At 40.1% G+C, this 20,327-nt stretch overlaps 1 protein-coding gene and 2 non-coding genes across 3 annotated transcripts; all 3 read left to right on the forward strand.

Annotated features, from left to right (window-relative positions):
* The first annotated feature begins 12,021 nt into the window (after positions 1-12,021).
* On the forward strand, positions 12,022-12,093 carry trnaa-ugc (transfer RNA alanine (anticodon UGC)). The gene has a single exon. It is a non-coding gene; the product is annotated as a tRNA-Ala (tRNA).
* Positions 12,094-12,366: 273 nt separating this feature from the next.
* Positions 12,367-12,438, forward strand: trnaa-ugc (transfer RNA alanine (anticodon UGC)). Its single transcript has one exon. It is a non-coding gene; the product is annotated as a tRNA-Ala (tRNA).
* A 2,305-nt stretch (positions 12,439-14,743) lies between these two features.
* On the forward strand, positions 14,744-16,946 carry LOC147226232 (nucleoside diphosphate kinase 5-like). The gene is made up of 5 exons (XM_086160567.1): positions 14,744-14,893; positions 15,082-15,287; positions 15,925-16,025; positions 16,113-16,231; positions 16,346-16,946. The coding sequence occupies exons 1-5, from the start codon at positions 14,768-14,770 to the stop codon at positions 16,424-16,426; spliced, it is 633 nt and encodes a 210-aa protein (XP_086016693.1). The 5' UTR covers positions 14,744-14,767; the 3' UTR covers positions 16,427-16,946.
* Positions 16,947-20,327: the final 3,381 nt, after the last annotated feature.

Raw genomic sequence — 20,327 nt, forward strand, 5'->3', positions numbered from 1 at the left:
ACTCCTTATACTGGAAAATCCTGGAGGATTCTGGAAGATCCTTAGTGCCTCTGTCCATGCCTTGCCTAACCCCCCCCCCCCCACACACACACACACACACATAGACACACACATGCAACATCAATACTGTTCTTCCAGTTCCTGATTCCCTTCTGCCAGTCCCTACTCCCTGAAATCTGGCTGATTTGTATCGTGGATCCTATGAATGAATAAACCGAAAACTGTTTTCACAATCAGTTGCAAATACAATAAGGGATTTTTGGGTGTCGTTTTTCATGGTGCTCTTTGATTTGCTTCCAGGTGCTAATAGTTAATGTTTTCTCAACAGTAAAAAAAAATTGTAAAAAAGAATATTAGTCTATTTCACTTGTAAGAAACTTTTTCTGTCAATGGCTCTGGTTCAGTTGGTAGAGCTGGCGGTTCGATTCCAGACTCCTGTCTGCATGCCGAAGTGCCTTTGGGCAAGACATTAACCCCCAGTTGCTCCCGATGGCAGGATGGCATTTTGCATGGCAGCTCAGCCACCACCACCGTGTGTGAATGGATGGATGCTATATATTGTAAAGCACTTAGAGGTGTGAAAGTGCTGCATAAGTTGAAACCATTTACCATTACCATTCTATGATAACCGCTTGTAGTAGTCGTCTTGTACACCTGTAGTATTTTGCTTCTGATGTTGTGACCGACTTCTTCATTCAGCTGTTTATCTGCATGCAAAGTAACTAAAAGTGTTCATTCCAGTCACTCACCCCAACTTAAACATTCCCTCAAGCTGCAAAAGGTGTAAAAAATAAGAGGAATTCAGACCTGGGATCAAGGACAATTTTTAAAAAAGGAAGAGGAAATCTTAATATTCTGGCATGGACGGCACATCACGGCCCGCTTGCATCACAGTTTCCCCCTTGCTTCGGCTTCACAGCTGCTCTGTCAACATGAGAGATCTGCCTGTTTTTGAAGTCTGGACTGGAAACTATGGCCTCTTCACTGTCATCGTCACTAAGTGTACACTAAGTGAACACAGAAAATAAAATAAAAAAGGGAACACATGAAGACTGCACAGCTGTATATTTTATTTGCGACCTGGAAGTATTGATTGACAAGAAAAAAAAAGGTTATCCCAACAGCAGATCTTTTTATGCACAGAGCAAATTTAACCTACGGCAACCTTTCTTGTTCCCTGTAACCACCACCTTTTTTGAATGTGTCATTTTCCCTTTTTTTTTTCCATGACGTGTACTGCAGTTGAACGTCCTCAGTCATTGCATTGTCATGCATACTAATACCACGGTCAGGAAGAGTGCTCCATCCTGATTTGCTGTAAGGTAATAATGAAATAATGGTACCTGCAAAAGCCATCTAGAAAACTTATTGAGTCTTATATGATGTGTCAATACACACAATGACAATTAAATCAGTCAACTGGGGTTCTTTCGGACTTGTGCATCAGAAAGTAAAAATTTCTCACAAGTTTTGTCAACCACATATAATGGTTAGAATTCAAATATAAGAATAACTGACTTCAACAGTGCATTACTTCGATTGTGGTTGCAGAGAAACTCAAGAAGAATAAAGAGTCCACGTGAGGGTATCGACACCAGAAATTCACTCGAGTGTATTCCTTCCAAGATCGTCCTCTGAACACCACAGCTGATGAAACTACAACTACAATTACACTACAATTACAACTCTGTAGCACCAAGCACATTTTAACATACAACTGGCACTTCTCTAGTCAATTAATTTCAACACCTTATCTGTTAATTTTTTTTTGAAAATGGCAGTGTGACAGAAAAAGAGAGTGACGTGTACCCAATACAGAATAATAATAATGATAATAATAATGCCCATTATCATTATCATATAATTCCAATTTGAAAGGGCATAAAACCGCATCCCACCCCTTCTCTCCAGGCAACATGCAGACACATGCAAGATTTTTCAGTTTATCGCAAAATTATAAAGTATTTCTACCACACTACCACTCAAAGTCACAACTCAAAGGTCAGGGTTTCCCTGCCATCACGAGTGACTAATCTGGTTGAGAAGATCCACCAGCCAGCTTCTCTTCTTTCGTGACTTTTTGTCCAACACTTGATGGATCCTGGACTCCAGCGCCTCCAGACGGGCTTCCCTCTGGGCCCCTTCCTCGTTCTTTCTCTGCAGGGTTTCTCTCAGCATGGTGCTCTCTTCCTCTGCCTTCTTCATAGCATCCCTGACCCTCATGTAGGAGGCTTTTGTGTTTTGCAGCTCCCTCCCCAGATCTTGAGCGGTCTGTTCATGGAGCACATTAAGGGTTCGAAGTGTCTCAATTTGGTCACACAGAGCCTTGTTGTCCTCCCTGGACTGGGCATCCTGCTCCCCCAGGTCTCTTTGGGTCTCCAGGTGCTGCTGCGGTTTCTTTGTGGTCTCCCACATGTTCAAGTTGATACTCGAATTGGCCGCAAGATTCGTCAGGTCGGCCGAGTTTGTCCAGTCAATGTGGACCGCCTCGCTCAGCTCGACCCTCAGCTCATGGACGGTCTCCTCGACGGGACTGGTCTCACAAGTTTTTTTCAGTTGATTCTGAAGGTCTTGAGTTTTTATCTCTGAGGCCACAGCAGCCTTGTTCAACTCCGACGCTTCATCCTGTGCAACAACCATTCCAGCATCAGCAGGCTGCAAGTGTTGAGGGTCTTCCTGTTGGGATTTCACTGTGTTGTTGTTCTCCAAAGAAGGAGGATGATGTGGCATTAAATTCCGGAGTTGGTCCTTAAGGGCATCGTTTTCTGCCCTCAGATTTTGCATGGCGGTGTAATGGTGCTGCTCCAGGGCTCCTAGGTGGGCTTTGAGGCTTGAATTTTCCTCTAGCACCGTTTGCATGGCTGCAGATCCATGGTGCTGCTTGCAGTCTGCCAGGCTGGCCTTGAGACCTTCCATTTCCGCCATCAGATTTTTCATGGTCGATTCGTGGTACTGCTCAAGCCCTCTCAGGTGCTTTTTGAGACCGTGATTTTCTGCCATCAGGTGATGCATGGAGTCCTGATGAGGCCAGGGAGATCTCCCGTTCCTGGTGTGGCTGTTTCCTCGCAACAGTCTGCGCTGAATCTGTGACATCATGCCCACATTAGTTTTGATGGTGTGGGGTCGTCTGGTTTACACAGCTGTTTATTAGTATCAGTCTACTATAAGCGTTTAGTTTGGGTATAGTTATGATTGTGGGTAATATAACATTTTTGGCACGAGGTCACACAGTATTTCTGCAATAGACAGTACCCCAGCACAGCCATGTGAAGCTGGGACCCAACGGCTTTGCTGTGATGCTTAACAGGAGTTGTGATTATTTAGCTGATGTCACTTCGTCTTCACCTGTGTGATGTAACTACCACGGCGTCCTGTGAATTCACAGCTCCGCATTTCACAGCCGGTTCATGACAGAACTTCATAGTATCTGCAAGTATGCGCAGGATGCTTGGTGACTTTCTGGCAGATCTGTAGAGTTGCACCTCTACAACCTCAAGCTCTGTTTACAAAATTGTATCTCAAGTCTGCTTGTCTTTTGTCTGCATTGTCATTTTCTCCCATCTCTGCTGTCTCAAAGAGGTTGGGGGGGGACTTTAAAGTAAAACTCAACATCATAAAACATCTTTTTAAAGCAAAAAAACACAAAATGACTATTCAAATATGTTTTAAACTGTTGGACTTCGAATGTTTTTTTTCATTGCCTTTCACATTAAGGGAGTCTGAAGACACACCCGTCTGCATGTATCTGCTGCAACAGCAGCAAAACAACAACGTTAGTGGAACACAGAACCACACTGAGACAAGATGCCAACGCCGCATATGAATTTACCGTAAAGTAATGGCCAGCGGTTACACTTTTTTTTACGTGGAGAGGGTAATTGATGCCACGAAAAGAGAGGCCTCTTGTAATGTTGCGTTCAATGATAAATGGTAGGAAAAATGTTCTGTTTAAGCATGAATTTCGGGGATGGAGGAACACAAGGTTAAGTTGGGCCTGGAATTATCAAAACAACACCTGCTAAAGGACTGAACTTTTTCAAACAGCATATTACATCTAATTTTATTCTTAATTATGGCAAATTATGCATTTGTTAAATTGACAATCAGGTATGGGAGGGTGACTGTAAACAATAAGGCTTTTTTGAAAAGTTTGTGTAAGCTTGAATATATACTTAAAAAAAGACAGGATGGAATTAATCTTGGGGAAGAGTGGAAAAAGAAATAAAAACTAAAGTCTGAGTTAAGAAAAAGCAAAAGCTTGGATTCTATCTGTGAGGAAAGTGAGGGAAGGTGATCTGGAAGTGTATGGAAGCAATCAAGATACGTCAACTGTGTCTGAATTCCTGGAGTATGGTTCGACACAAGATTAACACAGAGGAAGTGTAATTATATGGCGGTTGACACACATTAAAAAGTGATTTGGGTAATGAGATATAAGGAATGATTTGGGAAGTTGATATTATTTCTATTAACTGCTTAATTTGAAAAAAAGGATAAACAATGTAGGTGCCGAGAACTTGACAGCAAAAGAAAATCGGACTCAGTGTATGAATTTCGACTGAAAATGTATTTATCAGTTCTGCTTGGTAGAGGTTCAACATGGGAAAAGAGTCTCTTGGACAGCGTCACATTCTGGCCTTGTTGGAGATGACATCATCGACTAGTCTCCTGAGTCCCTGGGCTTTGTCATTTCGCAGGTTCCCAGGGGCCATGCCATGATCTACTGCAGCGGACCTGCCAGGCCCCCACAATAGTTATTTTCCTAATCCTTAATGAAGCTGTTATTGTATCATATCAGCTAGAACTATGTAACAATCAGCGCTACTGTAGATATTACTATGACATCATTTGTGGCCTATCTTCTGCCTATCACATGCTTCGCATCGAGATTTGCCCATCGTTCCTACCTGGTAAAGGGCAATCTTTGAAAACCCGTGGCAACACTGTTGCCAAGTTCTTGCTCATGGGGAAAGGTTGAGTTTCTTTAAATCATTTATGGTCCAGACCTGTTTGACATGGTAAAGCGTCATGATACAACTCTGCTGTGATTTGTTGCTATATAAAAAAATCATGACTTGATTTGATGTAAACTCAGATGTCACTGAAACTTAGATGTCACTGAAATATAATTTACTGCTGTGATATATTCTTTTGCCGTTTTTTTAGAAGTAGTGTTACATGATAACTGAATTTCACTGAAAAGCTGTTCTCCACCAGGACAATAAATCTCCCTTTCTTGACACATCATCTCTTTTTTAAAGTGGAAGTCAGTCAGATTGCATCACACACATGCAGCCACGGGTTTTCAAAGCTTCGGTGCCACTCTGAGTCATCTCTGGCGTGCAGCAGACAGGAACCGGTCATATGATCGACCTGAGGAAGGCTCAGACTGTCATCCCATGTTATTGACCAGTTATGTGGAAAGCAGTCAAGTCTCACCACTTGACCACACAGCCTCCCAGGAATTCGCTCGTGGTTAAACACGTTCAGTGCTGCCCAGTGCCGCTGGCATGTATGGGCACACCATACATGCCTCCAGTGGTGCGTAGTACTAAATATGCACAAGGAAAAGAAAGAAACAGTTGAGTAAACTGAGGGCCCGTATATATTAACATAGTGGTGGGAACTGATTTTTAATGAGTGCGGTTGTTGTAAGTAGGCACAGAACAGTGGTGTCCGATGAGGCGGCAGTCAGTTTAAATACGATTTATCATGAGAGAATTTGTGTGGGTATAACTGACATGAAAAGGACTCTATGAAGAGTAGAGCGCATATGAACAAAGAGTCTATATTCTGATATGGCCATTTAGTTTCAAGGGATTCTTCAAATTGCAAAACAGGACAGTGAGGGGGCAGCTAGTTTTTCGTTCTTCTAAAGAAAGAAAAATATGGCATGAGACTTCTCCATATACAAATGAATAGAACGCACTTCTCGAATGAATTTGATCAGACTTATGTTAGGAACTAAAGCCTGCCAGCTATAACCCTTCTATGGGTTTAAAAACCAAGTTTGAATATTTTAAAATGATTGATAATTGAATGAATATTTTTAACTCAAACCTTGAAATCCCTACTTTCGTACTTGAAATGCTGGCTTTTTTTGCCCAATTTACCACAAAAGTTCTTGACATCCAGTTAAATTTTGGTGAATAGTTTATTGTTATATGTTTGGATTTTGCCCATTCAAATATACTGTACATTTAGACATGTCAAGTCTGAAAATAAATAAATAATAAACATTAAACAATAAACAATAAACAATAAGCTATCAATAATAAATATTACATATATAATAAACAATAAATCATAAAGTAAATATCAACACAAAAATTGTATGTATCTATAACTATATGTATGATTATGATGATGTATGATATTATGATTATATACATATATATACAGTATACACTCACACATATATATATACAGTATATGTGTGTGTGTGTGTGTGTGTGTGTGTGTGTGTGTGTGTGTGTGTGTGTGTACATATATATATGGATGTGCACTATTCCTGATTAATCTTGCGCCATTTGTTGAATAATCCAAGCCTTGCCATATATATACTGTAGTTAGTTCCAGGCCAATTCCCATAATCTGAAATGATCCTGCACTCACTGCTGCATGTCTGTTTCTATTTAGGTTTTTTTTCTATTTCTTATTTTACTGCGCTCTTCCCTATGGACTGTTTTAACTTCTTTTTCTTTTTGGCTTACTTTATGTGAATAGCAAGTTACAAGACGATTCAGTGAGTCTGCAGAGCTTGGGTGAGTTGCAACTTTCCACTTCTGCTTGTTTACTAGAGGAGGCCAACCGCCAAAATAGTTTCACAGGACTCGTAACCTAAAGTGCCCCTATGTGTGGCTGCAACAGACACGTTTTAAAGTAAACAAAAAAATAAACTGGATGTCCCAAGCTGCATATTCATCTGATTGACATCCAAATCAAAATTGTTGTGTCCATAATGTTGCAAATGTCTGCCAGAAGTCCCACATGGAGCTTGATGTAAGGCATTCTGCCACCATATCTGATGGTTAAATAAAATATTTCCCAATTATAGCACTTTTCTTAGAGTGATGAATGTGGCTCTTCTCCAGTGGGATTGAGTTTCTCGCCTCCATCTAAGCGATTTTTGTTTTTGGCAATGGGGTATTGAACGACCTAATGATTCATTTATCACTCACTATTTTGATTACAAGCACACAACATCTGTGATGAGACTGTCTCTTTCATTTGCTTTACCTTAGACTTATTGTGACTTATTACCTTAGACTACTGTGGAATATGAAGAATGAAACTGGAGCCATGTTCATGCTACATTACAGGGGTGCGTGGACAGTAGAAAAATGTTTTATGTAAAAAACTGAATAATATTTTATCCAGCTGTAAAGTCAGACAAAAGAAGGCACATCATGTGCGTATTTGTACAATTACAACATTGAAGAGGTCTTGAAGTAACTGAGTACACAGAACAACTCTATTGTTGTTGTTCTGATTTAATGTCATCGAGATTCAGGGCAAGAGCAGGTGCTTTTGAAAGAAACGTTTTTTTCCATTCAAAGATATTCTGTTGTGTACAAACCAAGGGGTCTTGTCTTGGCTGAAAAATTCCACCCCTCTGAATAAGAATGAAACAATCCCATGTAATTGTTTTTTTTCATTCATATGTTAATTTAGCTTTTTCCATGAGATACTTCAGTCTGGGAAAACTTTTTGGTTGGCCCTTGGTGGACGTTGAATTCTTCACAATGTGGCAGCTGCTGTTGGTACATGGTATTACATAATGCCGGCGAGTGTTCGTGCCTCATGTTGCTCATCTGGGTGTACTTTCTATAAGTGAGGTCATGTTTTTCAATCCACCCTCCTCCAAAAAAAAAAAGAAAAATGCTGGAATGTCATTTTAATTGAGGTGGTTTAGCAAATGTTCATTCCAGAAAACAGGAAAACTATGTCCTCTGTTTTCTTCATTTGATCTGTGCCAGATGGCTTTTCTCCTCTGCTGAGCCTGTCCAGATAATGAAAAATGCAAGTCTCTGAGTGCCTTTTAAGTGTGTCAAATTATTTTTCTGTTTCTTGACATTCACATGTGATGGGCAGAGAAGAAGATTAAAATATCATAGTGCATGGGGAGCATACAGTTGCCAGGATGCTGACCTCCGAAAACAGCTGAATTTGGTTGGGTGGATTGCTTGGATTTCTGCGATGAAAACTCTGAAAATACAAAGAAACACTTTTAATACGTGACGGTTCTCATTTTAGAATTTCTCAATAATAGAATTTCGAAGTATCCTCACACCTTCAATGAAAACAGCTGCATGCTGTAATCCGTGTTTTGAAAACAGACTAACCACAGGCTTGGCGAATAACAGCCATGCACTTTAACATCTGGAATCAATGGAAGGAGCCCACCCCTTCATGCCCATGGGAAAGCCTCTCAGGAGGGCATTGCTGTTTAGGAACACAAACACGGGTCAGATAAAGACAGACTGCACTGTAAAATCTAAGGATTTGGCCGATTTACTTAACTTCTGTGTTTTTAAACCTGTTCAGAGTATAATGGGTGTGATGGTCTTTTACCAGGTTAGCTGACTTACTTATTTAGTATATATTATTCTATATCTCACTTTACCTATGCAAATGTTAACCTGATAAACATTTTTATTTGAATTTATCTCTTTCTATGTTACATTTCATGATCTGATGAAAACAAGCTATGCTAACTGTTGTTCTTTTATAGCCCCAATGTGATTGGTATGCACTCTCCTTCAAAAACAATTTTGAAAATTCAATAAATATGCAAAACAAATGACAGGTTTATCAAGGCTAAAATTGCTTATTGCAAAGTAATGACCATATATGGGCACAAAGAGCAAATCCTGCTGTCTCAGAGGGGCACAACCCAGTATCTCCCTGAGACAGTCCCAAACCTAGATAAATGCAGAGGGTTGCGTCAGGAAGGACGTCCAGCTTAAAACTTTTGCCAAAACCAAATATGCCAATAATAGGATGGTGGTTTGTAGGATGACTCTGGTGACAAGGAAGATCAAAAGGACATAGAAAGAACAGAGGACAAGGTGGTGGAAGCTGGAATGGGAGGAGGGTTGTATAGTTTTCAGAGAGGAGTTGAGAAATGCTCTGGGTAGTCAGGGGGAGCTTCCATATGACAACTTCAGCTAATGTGATCAGGGAGACAGGTAGGAAATGGAGGAAAATTAAAGCGAGGGAAGAGTAGAAGAGGTGACTATTGTAGAGCACCAAGTCACAGAGGTTAGTAAAAGTGAAGTGAGGAAGGCAGTGAAGAGGATGAAGAGTGGAAAGGCAGTTGGTCCCTATGATATACCTGTGGAGGTGTGGAAGTGTCTCGGAGAGGCAGCGGTAGAGTTTCTGACTAGATCCAACACCATGGTCCATGGAGATTCCTATCTAACCTCATCTGTCAGCCTGTCCATCACTATTGTAAACGAGAAGGGGCTCAGAGCTGATCCCTGATGGAGTCCCACCTCCATCTTGAACTTCTCTGTTACCCCTACAGCACACCGCACTACTATCTCGGAGCTAGCATACATGTCCTGCACCAGTCTAGCATACTTCTCTTCCACTCCAGACTTCCTCATACAATACCAGAGCACCCTGCCATATGCTTTTTCTAGATCTACAAAAACACAATGCAGCAAATTCTGCATCTGTAGTACTCTTTCTAGGCATGAAGCCATAATTATGTTCACAAATGCTGACTTCTGCTCTCAGTCTTGTTTCCACTACTCTTTTACATAACTTTATTGTATGGCTCATCAACTTTATCCAAGTATAGTTGCCGCAATTCTGCACATCCCCCTTATTCTTAAAAATGAGCACATCACAATTTGTCTCCATTCTTCAGGTACTTTCTCACTCTCTAAGATCCTGTTGGATAATCGAGTCAGAAACTCTACGGCTGCCTCTCCTAGATACTTCCACAACTCCACAGGTATATCATCAGGACTAACTGCCTTTACACTCTTCATCCTCTTCAATGCCTTCCTCACTTCACTTTTACTAATCTGCTACTTTGTGGTATACAATAGTCACCTCTTCTACCCTTGCCTCTCTTTAATTTTCCACATTCATCAACTCTTCAAAGTACTCTTTCCATTGTCCCATTCCTCTTCTAACATCTGTCAATACATTTTCCTCTCTATCCTTAATCACCTGGACCTGTTATACATCCTTTCCATCTTATCTTTCTGTTTTGCCAACCTGTATATATCATTCTCTCCCTCCTTCGTGTCCAACCGAGCATACGGGCCATCGTACACCCTTTGTTTTGCCCTTGCTACTTCCATCTGTACCTTACGTTGTATCTTTCCGTACTCCTGTCTGTTCTCTTCAGTCCTCAGAGTATCCCACCTCTTCTTTGCTAACCGCTTTCTCTGTATATACTCCTGCAGTCCCTCATTCCACCACCAAGTCTCCTCATCTACTTTCCTTCCAGATGACACACCAAGTACTCTCCTACCTGTCTCCCTGATAATATCAGCTGTTGTTGTCCAATCATCTAAGCTCTCCCTGACCACCCAGAGCCTTTCTCGACCCCTCCCTGAAAACCCTACAGCCTTCCTCCCTTTTCTGCTCCCACCACTTTGTCCTCTGCTTTGCCTTTGTCCTCCTATGCTGTCCGGCTACACTCTCAGCTACAACTACTTTGCAGTCACTGATCTCTTTCAGGTTACCTTGTCTATACAAGATGTAGTCTACCTGTGTGCTTCTTCCTCTGCCCTTATACAGTAAGTTACCCTATGTTCCTGTTTTTTCTGGAAAAAGGTGTCATTTCCATCGTTTTTACAAAACCTACCACCATCTGTCCTGCATTCCTATCCTGGATACTAAATCTGCCTATCACTTCTTCATCCCCTCTATTGCCTTCACCAACATGTCCATTGAAGTCTGCACCATTTTCCACTCTCTTATCTCTGGGTATATTCTGCATCACTTCATCTAGCTCAATCCAGAACTTCTCCTTCTCTTTAAACTCACATCCCACCTGCGGGGTAAAGCCACTAATAAAATTGAGCATCACTCCTTCAATTTCCAGTTTCAGACTCATAAGTCTATCTGACATTCTTTTCACCTCCAGAACGTTTCTAACAAACTCCTCCTTCAAACCCCTACTCCATTTCTCTTCTTGTCAGTACCATGATAGTACAAGTTAAAGTCTGCTTCTAGCCTTACTACCTTTCCATCTTTCCACCTGGTCTATATCCACTTTCCTTCTCTGCATCATGCCAACCAAATCTTTACCTTTTCCTGTCATAGTCCCAATATTCAAAGTCCTTACTCTCAGTCCCAGGCTCTTGCCTTTCCTCTTCTCTCTCTGTTTCCGAACACGCATTCCTCCTCTCCTTCTTTGACCCACAGTAGCCCAGTTTCCAATTGATTCCCTGTAGGTCATCGGTACCAGCGGTATGATCTGGTTATTATGATTGATTTGCATGTTTAGTTTTGGCAAAAGTTTTATGCCAGATGCCCTTCCTGACGCAACCCTCTGCATTTATATAGGTAGATGGATGCTGGAAAAGGAGCTATCAAGCAGGAGGTATAGAGGAAGATGGAGGAGAAGATTTATGTACATCGTGAGAGAGGATATGAATTTAGTTGGTGTGAGGGATGAGGATACAGAGAATAATGGTAGATGGAGGTGGTTGATTTGCTGTGGCAGTGAAGAAAAAGGACATAAAGAGCAAATGCAAACAAATGGTTGGACTACTGACCTCTTTGCTTTTTTCCTCACACAACACTGGCTAAACCACTGATGATTAGGCACTTGTGCAGAGTCAGAGGACACACGTCACTTCACTTGCTCTTTCCCATCAAGTACTGCAAAACAATACCATCTTGTGGCGGAAAGCATAAAAACGGTTACAGCCGTTTCTATGAAAAGCTGCATGCGATATTTGTCATCACGACTTCTTTGTCAGTGAATGTAGACGACAGATAAACGGATCACTTACATGAATCCAATAAGAATACCCAATGTGGGGTATCAACGGGGATGTAGCTCAGTGGTAGAGCGCATGCTTTGCATGTATGAGGCCCCGGGTTCAATCCCCGGCATCTCCACGCATGTATTTTTTCGTTGCGATCCATATTTTTGTGTAACATTGACTGGATTTGTGTTTCACTTTACGCAATTGCTCATTCCCTGTAATATTGTGTAAATGTAATAGCGGTCGAAGCCTGGCGTTTAACACGACCAATTGCAATGACCCTTGATTGCTACCCTTATGAGAATATATGTAACTTTAACGAAATCTTTCACAGAACACAACCATCAGGAAGAAGCCCACATGATTACTTTTATATTTTTCAGCACAGCCGAAATTGTGTATGAACGGGGATGTAGCTCAGTGGTAGAGCGCATGCTTTGCATGTATGAGGCCCCGGGTTCAATCCCCGGCATCTCCATTTCTGTTTTGATCAATCTAACGAAGATCTGGTCGATTTAAGTAGATTATCATTACAAACCCCAATTACCAAGATACAAAATTTCCAGGTCATTAACATCGACAGATGGTTTTTGATGAGTGCTTAGATATTTTCAAGTGAAGGAGACAACAAGAATACAAGGCATATGTACATTTTGTCGTTGGATAATTGGCATTTTCTTTTTTGTCTTTGGATAAATCACATGTGGAATCAAATCAAAATCACTGATCTTTTACAAAAGATACTTGAATAATGTGAAATCAGTGGCCATACACTTTATTTACATTTGTTATGCGGTTGCTTTCCTAAATTATCATGAATGATTATCTGGAATGAGTTATTGTGCCACCTGATGTGGAGAATTGAAATAAGCATTTGAACCTTTTGCCAAAGAGATACAAAATCAAGCGTAAAAGAAAATATCATGGTGTCCCCTAAAATAAATCGCTACGCGAATATAAGTCTTCCTTTCATTTATACATCGGGTTTATGTTTCATAGTTTGTCCCATCAATTTGGGTCTTAATAAATGTTAAAACTGAATTTGGCAGCTATATTCATTTGCAAAGCTGCATCAGACACACTCATTATTTTCAACAAATTACATATATATAGTATATATAGTTTATATAATCTACATATTGTACATATTGTATATATAATAATAACAAAAAATTCAGATGAATAGGCTGATTAAAAAATTAATTGTTCAAATAAATTCAGATAAAAGTTTTTTTCTTTGAATAAAATTGTGAAGCAAAGCATATAAATAAGGAGGAAACAATCAATATATCATTTGAAATTTACATTTATCCCACAACATTAAATATGGTGAAATATAGCAGTTTGATAGAGCATAGAGACAGAATCAGTAGCAACCACACATGCATCTGTAGCAAATATCATGGAATTCAATCATGCTGTGCTGTAATATGCTCTTTACTTATTTTTTTATTGTTCGTTTACCAAATGATTTGGTAACTGTGGACAGCAAAGAAAGATTTTCATTGTACAAGGAACATTTTTCCAGATTGTTCACATGATATAAAACACTGAATCTTGAAGACAGAAAATCTTTGTCTGCTTTGTGGAACTTTGTTTCTGCAGAGCTTATTTCATGGCGAGCACATTTAGGTGATGCACCCAGGTTCGTCAAATAAACACGCGAACTCCCTTCAGGGTGGATTTAATATTTTATTGCTAATCTATTTTTCCGTGTTCCAAAAGGGAATATCAACAGACCGGAAATTTAACCCAACCATGAAACGGGGGGACGGTTTTTAAACTGAATATAAATCGGGTAACTGTTTCATAAATCCGGTCTATTGCATGCATGGCGTATAACTTGTGATCATTATTCCTTTTATTTTGGGTGAGCTTCATTATTTGCTGCTGAGAGGGAGATTACATTCATATTACCTAACAGTAAGAAAGACATAATCTAAATTGTTGGACGAAGAATGAACTACTTCATGTTCACACATGACTGTCCAAATGTTCCTCCTTCAGCTATAATTGAAGCCTCTCCAAAATGTGAAAACACAAATAGTACCTGTGTCAACATACATAAAAATGTTACTAAAAAGTAACAGAAAAAAAAATGTCAATCAGCAGTTAAATGCTGTAAAGTGTAAAGGCACTGTAATGCATTATCTTTGTGTCACCACATTTGCCTTGGAAATAACAATAACTAAATGTTAATTTTGGATTTCTCCTTTGTCCATTTAGGAAAATTTACAAATGTTTTAATTTCATATTTTGGCCAGTCCATATTAGGTTTGTCTTCGATAACTATGTGGATTCCTGATCCTGCTGTGATAGCATACTTGTACTTTCTGTCCAAAATCTTGCATAGCATTAGACGTTGCCTCTTACTGTAAAGCAAAGCGTCATACTTTGGCGTGGTGTTGTTATTACTAATGACAGTTTCTGTAGCATTGTCAGAACGATATTATTCTATGGCAACAATGATCTAACTCACTCCAGTTCTACTAAATGCATTTTGTAAGAGGACCAACAGGTGTAAAAATAATTTCCACTCTGTTCCCTGCAAAGCTGTGATGTTACACAGCACATGGGGTGTCAGTGACAGCAGTGATGTCACAAAGGGGGAAGAAGCGTGAGGTGGGATGGGCCTCAGCCATATTTCCAAAAGTCACGTCAATAATACTTATTCAGTCCTACGCACTAAACAAAAAGAAGATTACTTGCAAAAACTACCAGCACAGTTGTTCTCTCCATTCTAAACTGTTCCAGCGATGGAGCAAACAAACGTTAGAAATTAGCAGAAAGTTAAAGAGAGCAGGAAAATGGGTAGTAGTTCTTACCGTCGAATCTATGTTGAGAGAACGCTGGCCATCATTAAACCGGACGCCATACATAAAAGTGATGAGATTGAAGACGTCATCCTTAATTCTGGCTTCACCATTCTACAGGTTGGTAATGATATGTATAAAATTGTATATTATTAATTTCATGTACCTGCATTTCTGAAACAAGTACTAAATCAAGCAACTGAAACAGGGCCCATGTTTTTTGTCACAAATGTCATTAACAATGGTATGTTTCGTAGCTTTATTGATCGAGTTCACTGAAGAGTCTGGTCTTTCATCCCTGTCGACAGAAACGGAAACTGCAGCTGAGCCCGGAGCAGTGCTGCGACTTCTATGCCGACAAGTATGGAAAGCGTTACTTCTCCAGTCTTACAGCCTTCATGAGCTCTGGACCTGTCATTGCTCTGACCCTGGCACGGGAAAAGGCAGTTGCTCACTGGAAGTCCATCATCGGACCTGCCAACTTTACCAAAGCCGCAGAAAGACATCCACATTGGTCAGTTTGGCTTTGTGAAAAGTCCACTTAAGTGGTTAAGACCATTTATATTTCATTGTATTTAGTTAAGACAATTTATATTTCATTGTATTTCTTATTCTTCCTCCTTTCTACTATTATCTATTGCTGTTTTTACTTGAAACTCTGGCACAACAATTTCCTTCGGGATAAATAAAGTTGTTCTCATCTCATCTAAGACTTTCAAATACTTATACAATACTCTTATATACTGTGTTTATATCTATCTATCTATCTATCTATCTATCTATATATAGATATAGATATATATCTATATCTATATATATAGCTTCCCAAGCAAGCATCCAGAGATGATGATGGGATCAATTGTGATCATTTACTTTACAATTGTTGAGTGGTTAGCAAGACCAAAACATATAAGGTCTAACCTATTAAAGGTCTATTGATGCGCCATGTAAGCTACTGTCTTGTAATCATATTATAGGAAGGTTTCGAAACAGGCAGAATTCCTTATTAGAATAATTTTTAGTAACACATGGTAAAGGAACAACATAATTTGTGTAACTGATTCATAAGTAAGGACTGTTGCATGCATGACGTATCACTTATGATTATAATTCCTTTTATTTTGGATGATCTTCATTATTTGCCTCCCCAGCCTGAGAGTAAAATACGGCACTTCTGAGGTGAAGAACGCGCTCCATGGCAGCGAGTCCTTTCATGCTGCTGAGAGAGAGATCAAATTCATATTCCCTAACAGTAAGAAAAACATAATCTAAAATTGTTGGACGAAGAATGAAATACTTCATGTACACACATGACTGTCCAAATGTTTTCCTCCTGCAGCTATAATTGAAGCCTTTCCTAAATGTGAAAACACTGAAGAGTACCTGTGCAGATATATAAATCCAACTTTGCTCCAAGGACTCACAGAGCTCTGCAAGCACAAGCCGCTCAATCCCTGTGTAAGTTTCTGATGACCTGATAATTTAAAATACAAGATTATTATTGGAATATGTATCTGTTTTCAAGATATTGTCTTTTGTACCTGTTTTGAGGTCTTGTGTCTGTGATTTCAGATCTGGCTTGCTGATTGGTTGATCAAAAACAACGGGAACAAGCCCCAAATATGTGAAACAGCTGACGCGAAGACAGAATGACAGTCAAACCAGAAGGGAATACGCCATTCCTGGAAATAGTCATTATTGCACACATTGTAGCAAATAAAATGCACAGTAAAGCAAAGCAACCCTATTCAAATACAACTTGTTTTTAGTGTGTTTTATTCCCTAGAAAAAAAAGACTCACATTCTGTAAGTTCTCCACAAAATCTTCAATAAATGAAATATTTTCAATATCATGACAAAAAGTATTTCAATTAATGTATTCCAGGAGATACAGTATTTACTGGCCATCAAATACAACAGCAAACGCACACAACTTACTGACTAAAAGTCTAAAGCACTGCAACATTTATAAAAGCCAATTCGTATCAGATTTTTCTCAGTGCTGTTAATTGCTTGCAGGTTCCCGTATCTCCTGTAGATGGTCCTAGCATGCTATGATATAACTGGCTTCTCTTAAACTAATAGCATATCTGATTTTTTTTCAATACATACTGTTCTTGTTCGTGATCATTTGATCAGTATACAATGACCTACAAATGGGCTGATTCACAAATAAAATACTCGAATATATTTGGATTATTGCTATTGGTTTGCCATGGGTACACTCAGCCCTAATAAACAATAGCAGAATAATACTCAGAACAGGAACTCTCCACCAGAATAATGATGTTTAAAAAACTTGAACGGCATAACAATTTACAACATAAATTGTGAATATGAGATTATTAAAGTAGTAACTGTGACTGGGTGACTCAGGCTGTTACAGGCAAATGTTTATGTTTGCATTTTTATTCGTGGAAGTGTTTTGTGTACACTTCCACAATACAATTAAAAACACTTTACAAAAAAAATAAACATTAAAAACAAAATTCAAGATTTCTGTCAGCACTATACATGCTTTTTGTCATGTTTGGAATTTGCCCAGGGGTTAACGCATATGTCACTGTGGATTATAAAACACCTCTTGAAGACAAAGGTCACTCATTCCCCAGGAAAACCCTCAACTTGCTTGAAGGAGGAGAATTCTTGGAGATGGATTCAAAGATGGATGAGACCTGAGTTGAGGACCCATCCACCGTCTTGACACCTCCTCCGCTGACAAGAACAATCGGGAGCAGGATAGCATCGATGTGTTTGGTGTAGCCAAACCATCCACAAGTACTGGGCTGCAAACTGCTATCTTCTGCTGTCAGACGAATCATCCCAATAATATGCCGTGTTTGGAGTTGCCTGAGCACTGGTCTAACACGTACCATTATCATCAGGTGATGAAGGTTCTCTGTGGCTCCTGCTTCATCCCTGCCATTAAATGCCTGCTTCGTCAACGCAACATTGAGGCCTGGGATAGGCCCGTCGAATATGTGGCGCAACTCATTTTGCGGGAACTCAGATGGACCAAGAACGTCACCGATGTGTCCAGGATATGTGGGGGCGCCTAGGTCGACTAAATGACCTGATATCGGTATCAGAGGGCTGTTCAGGATGATTTCATCCACAAACCAGAATATATGTTCAAATGTACAAACGTACACAAGAACATATATTCTCTTCCTCATAGAATCACATACATACTCTTCCTCCCATATTTGGTCATATCTTCTGTTTTTCATATATTCTTTTACTTTAAAGAAGAAACTCACCTATTTCATCCTGTATGCTTTTTGAACACACAAATCAAAAAAATGCATTGATTTACAAAAAAAAAAAAGACAAGTCTTGCCACTTAGCAGAACAGACAAATAGAATGACGGAGAACGGGGTGATGAAAAGACAATTAAAATGTTGCCCAAACGGAGAGTTTCGGAGGAGTCCAACAACTCTGTCGGGCTGTGCAAGGTGAAATGGGGAAAAATGTTGAGCTTGACAAAGTAAAGGATTTTTTGTCTGAGCAAGACATATACACTTTACATATACTGTCCAGAATGCATTTTAACCAGAAAATATTTTTGCCCCTCAACTATTAAACCAATTCCAAGCCGACCTATGCAATATCCAAGCCTTAGCGGATCATAATGATGGGTTAAACGTTGATCGATGTATTTTCCTAAAAGCATTGATCCACTTGAGCCCTCGACTTGTACCAATTTTTAAATTTTGGCACACTGTATAGTTGAGTTTGACACCCCCGACCTAAGGGGTAAGGAAAGCTGCACTTAGTCTATTGGTAAAAACTGTTGACATCTACGCAGCGCGCAGTTTCATTCAGACCCACTGTGTACCGCAGCCTAATGGCGCTCATTCTACTGCCGAAGAGAGCGTCATGCAGGGAGAGGGGTTCTGGGAAATGCGAGGAGGTGCATCACCCTCTTGTGTTTTTTCATGGCTGTCAATCGTGTTCCCATAGGATGTGTTAAGTTTGAACTCTGACGTTAAAGTCTAAGATTATTTCCTATGAGGCCTAATGCAGTTCCTTTTGACAAACTCCTAGGAGAGGAGTGACGGCGTGAGGGTCCTAACTAGAGGGATCGCTGTGGAAAACACATCCTTGAATATCTCAAGCATACTCCTGTGAGCCGATTTTGTCATTCCCATCCATAAAGTAAGGGCAGATTTTTTTTTTTTTCCACCATGGTTTTTGGCATGGTGAATAAAAATTCATCCACTCTTGATAATTCAGACCATTCCAGCCATTGGATGCACGGGTGGGAAAAGCTTTTGAATTGGCACCTGTCAGTCCCCCGTTTAGAGTATGGCCAGAGTCTGAGGAGGAAGAAAATTGATGCAAAACATGATACTGGCCGAGACTCTGGTGATGCAGCTGAAATGATCCACCCTCATGTCCTTGACAAACCGATCTCTTAATCTGGCGTAGCCCTCGACGCGAATGTTTATGTCCTGACGACAGCACTTTAAAGCTTCTCACTTAAAATCAAAGACACCCTGGTGTGTGTGTTGGACACGCTCATGTTCACCACACCGTCGTTTTTCCTGGCAGGGAGTAGGGTTCTACGTTATTCAAACGGTCCCACCAACCAAGAGCGCGAGAGAAATGCCCCTTGCTCTGGTCCGGGAAGAGCTGAGTTGCATTGGGAGAAAAGACAGCAAATTGAAACGATGACTTAGCTACACTGCGTGATTGGTGACACTGCTACACCCAACATGGTATTGAGAATCAGGTAAGATAATCAGGTAACTGTCAAAAACCTTTGAATTATGGCCAATGAATGTACTGTCTCAAAAGGCGTGTGTCCTGATGTGGCAAACAAATAGCTCGATGCAATTTTCTCCACCAGGTTATTGCCTGAATTTTTTTGTTTACACCCGTTAGGTGTGGTGCTTACCTTGCTCATCCAGCATAATTTGAAAAGCGAAAATAAATGATGTTGTCTCTATGCTCCTTGGCGGGTTGCAAAGGCTGAATGTAGTCATCATGATTGTTCAAATCAGATTGAAAAGGTAATTCTCTCTGCAGATTTGACAGGTTTGTTGACATATTTATGGCTCTGACCTGTCTCGTAGACCTTCTGGCATTTGGGGTATTGTTTCACCGCCTTGCAAATAATATGTCTCGCGCTGTTCCTGGTTCTTTTGCCGTGTTATATAGTATTTCATAGCAGGAGTCAACGACTGATGTCTCACCTTAGTTCTGTACTAGTTGAATTTTTGTTACAGTAAGGGTTCATCCAGTCCAATCTACAATCCAGAGTGCTGTTCTGATGTCACTGCCGGGAAGGTTATTGGTGGCAGGGGTCTCAGCCCCGCATTTCTTTCATTGTGGCACCAGACAGAAACCCTCAGTCCTGTTTGTCTGTAAAATAATATTCTATCTTATTGGACAGCAACATTGTCCTCGGAGTTGTAAGTGTCCAACTTTTTTACATTTTATTTTATTTATCTCTTGGAGTAACTTCAGTTCTGCGTGTTTCTGGCTCCTGACCTGGGCGGCCACCCTCTGTCTTTTGGCCCTCATCCAGCTTTTTTGTATTTTATCTTA

Source organism: Fistularia commersonii, chromosome 15 (assembly GCF_037954325.1).
Source record: "Fistularia commersonii isolate RoL2024-O1a breed Wild chromosome 15, RoL_Fcom_v1.0, whole genome shotgun sequence".
Taxonomy (NCBI): domain Eukaryota; kingdom Metazoa; phylum Chordata; class Actinopteri; order Syngnathiformes; family Fistulariidae; genus Fistularia; species Fistularia commersonii.

What these genes read in the sequence shown, in the direction of transcription:
- LOC147226232 (XM_086160567.1), top strand. Translation starts at nt 14,768, where the DNA reads ATGGGTAGTAGTTCTTACCGTCGAATCTATGTTGAGAGAACGCTGGCC. An exon ending in CTGGCTTCACCATTCTACAG is followed by an intron (nt 14,894 to 15,081) that starts GTTGGTAATGAT and finishes CCCTGTCGACAG; the next exon opens with AAACGGAAACTGCAGCTGAG. An exon ending in CAAATTCATATTCCCTAACA is followed by an intron (nt 16,026 to 16,112) that starts GTAAGAAAAACA and finishes TTCCTCCTGCAG; the next exon opens with CTATAATTGAAGCCTTTCCT.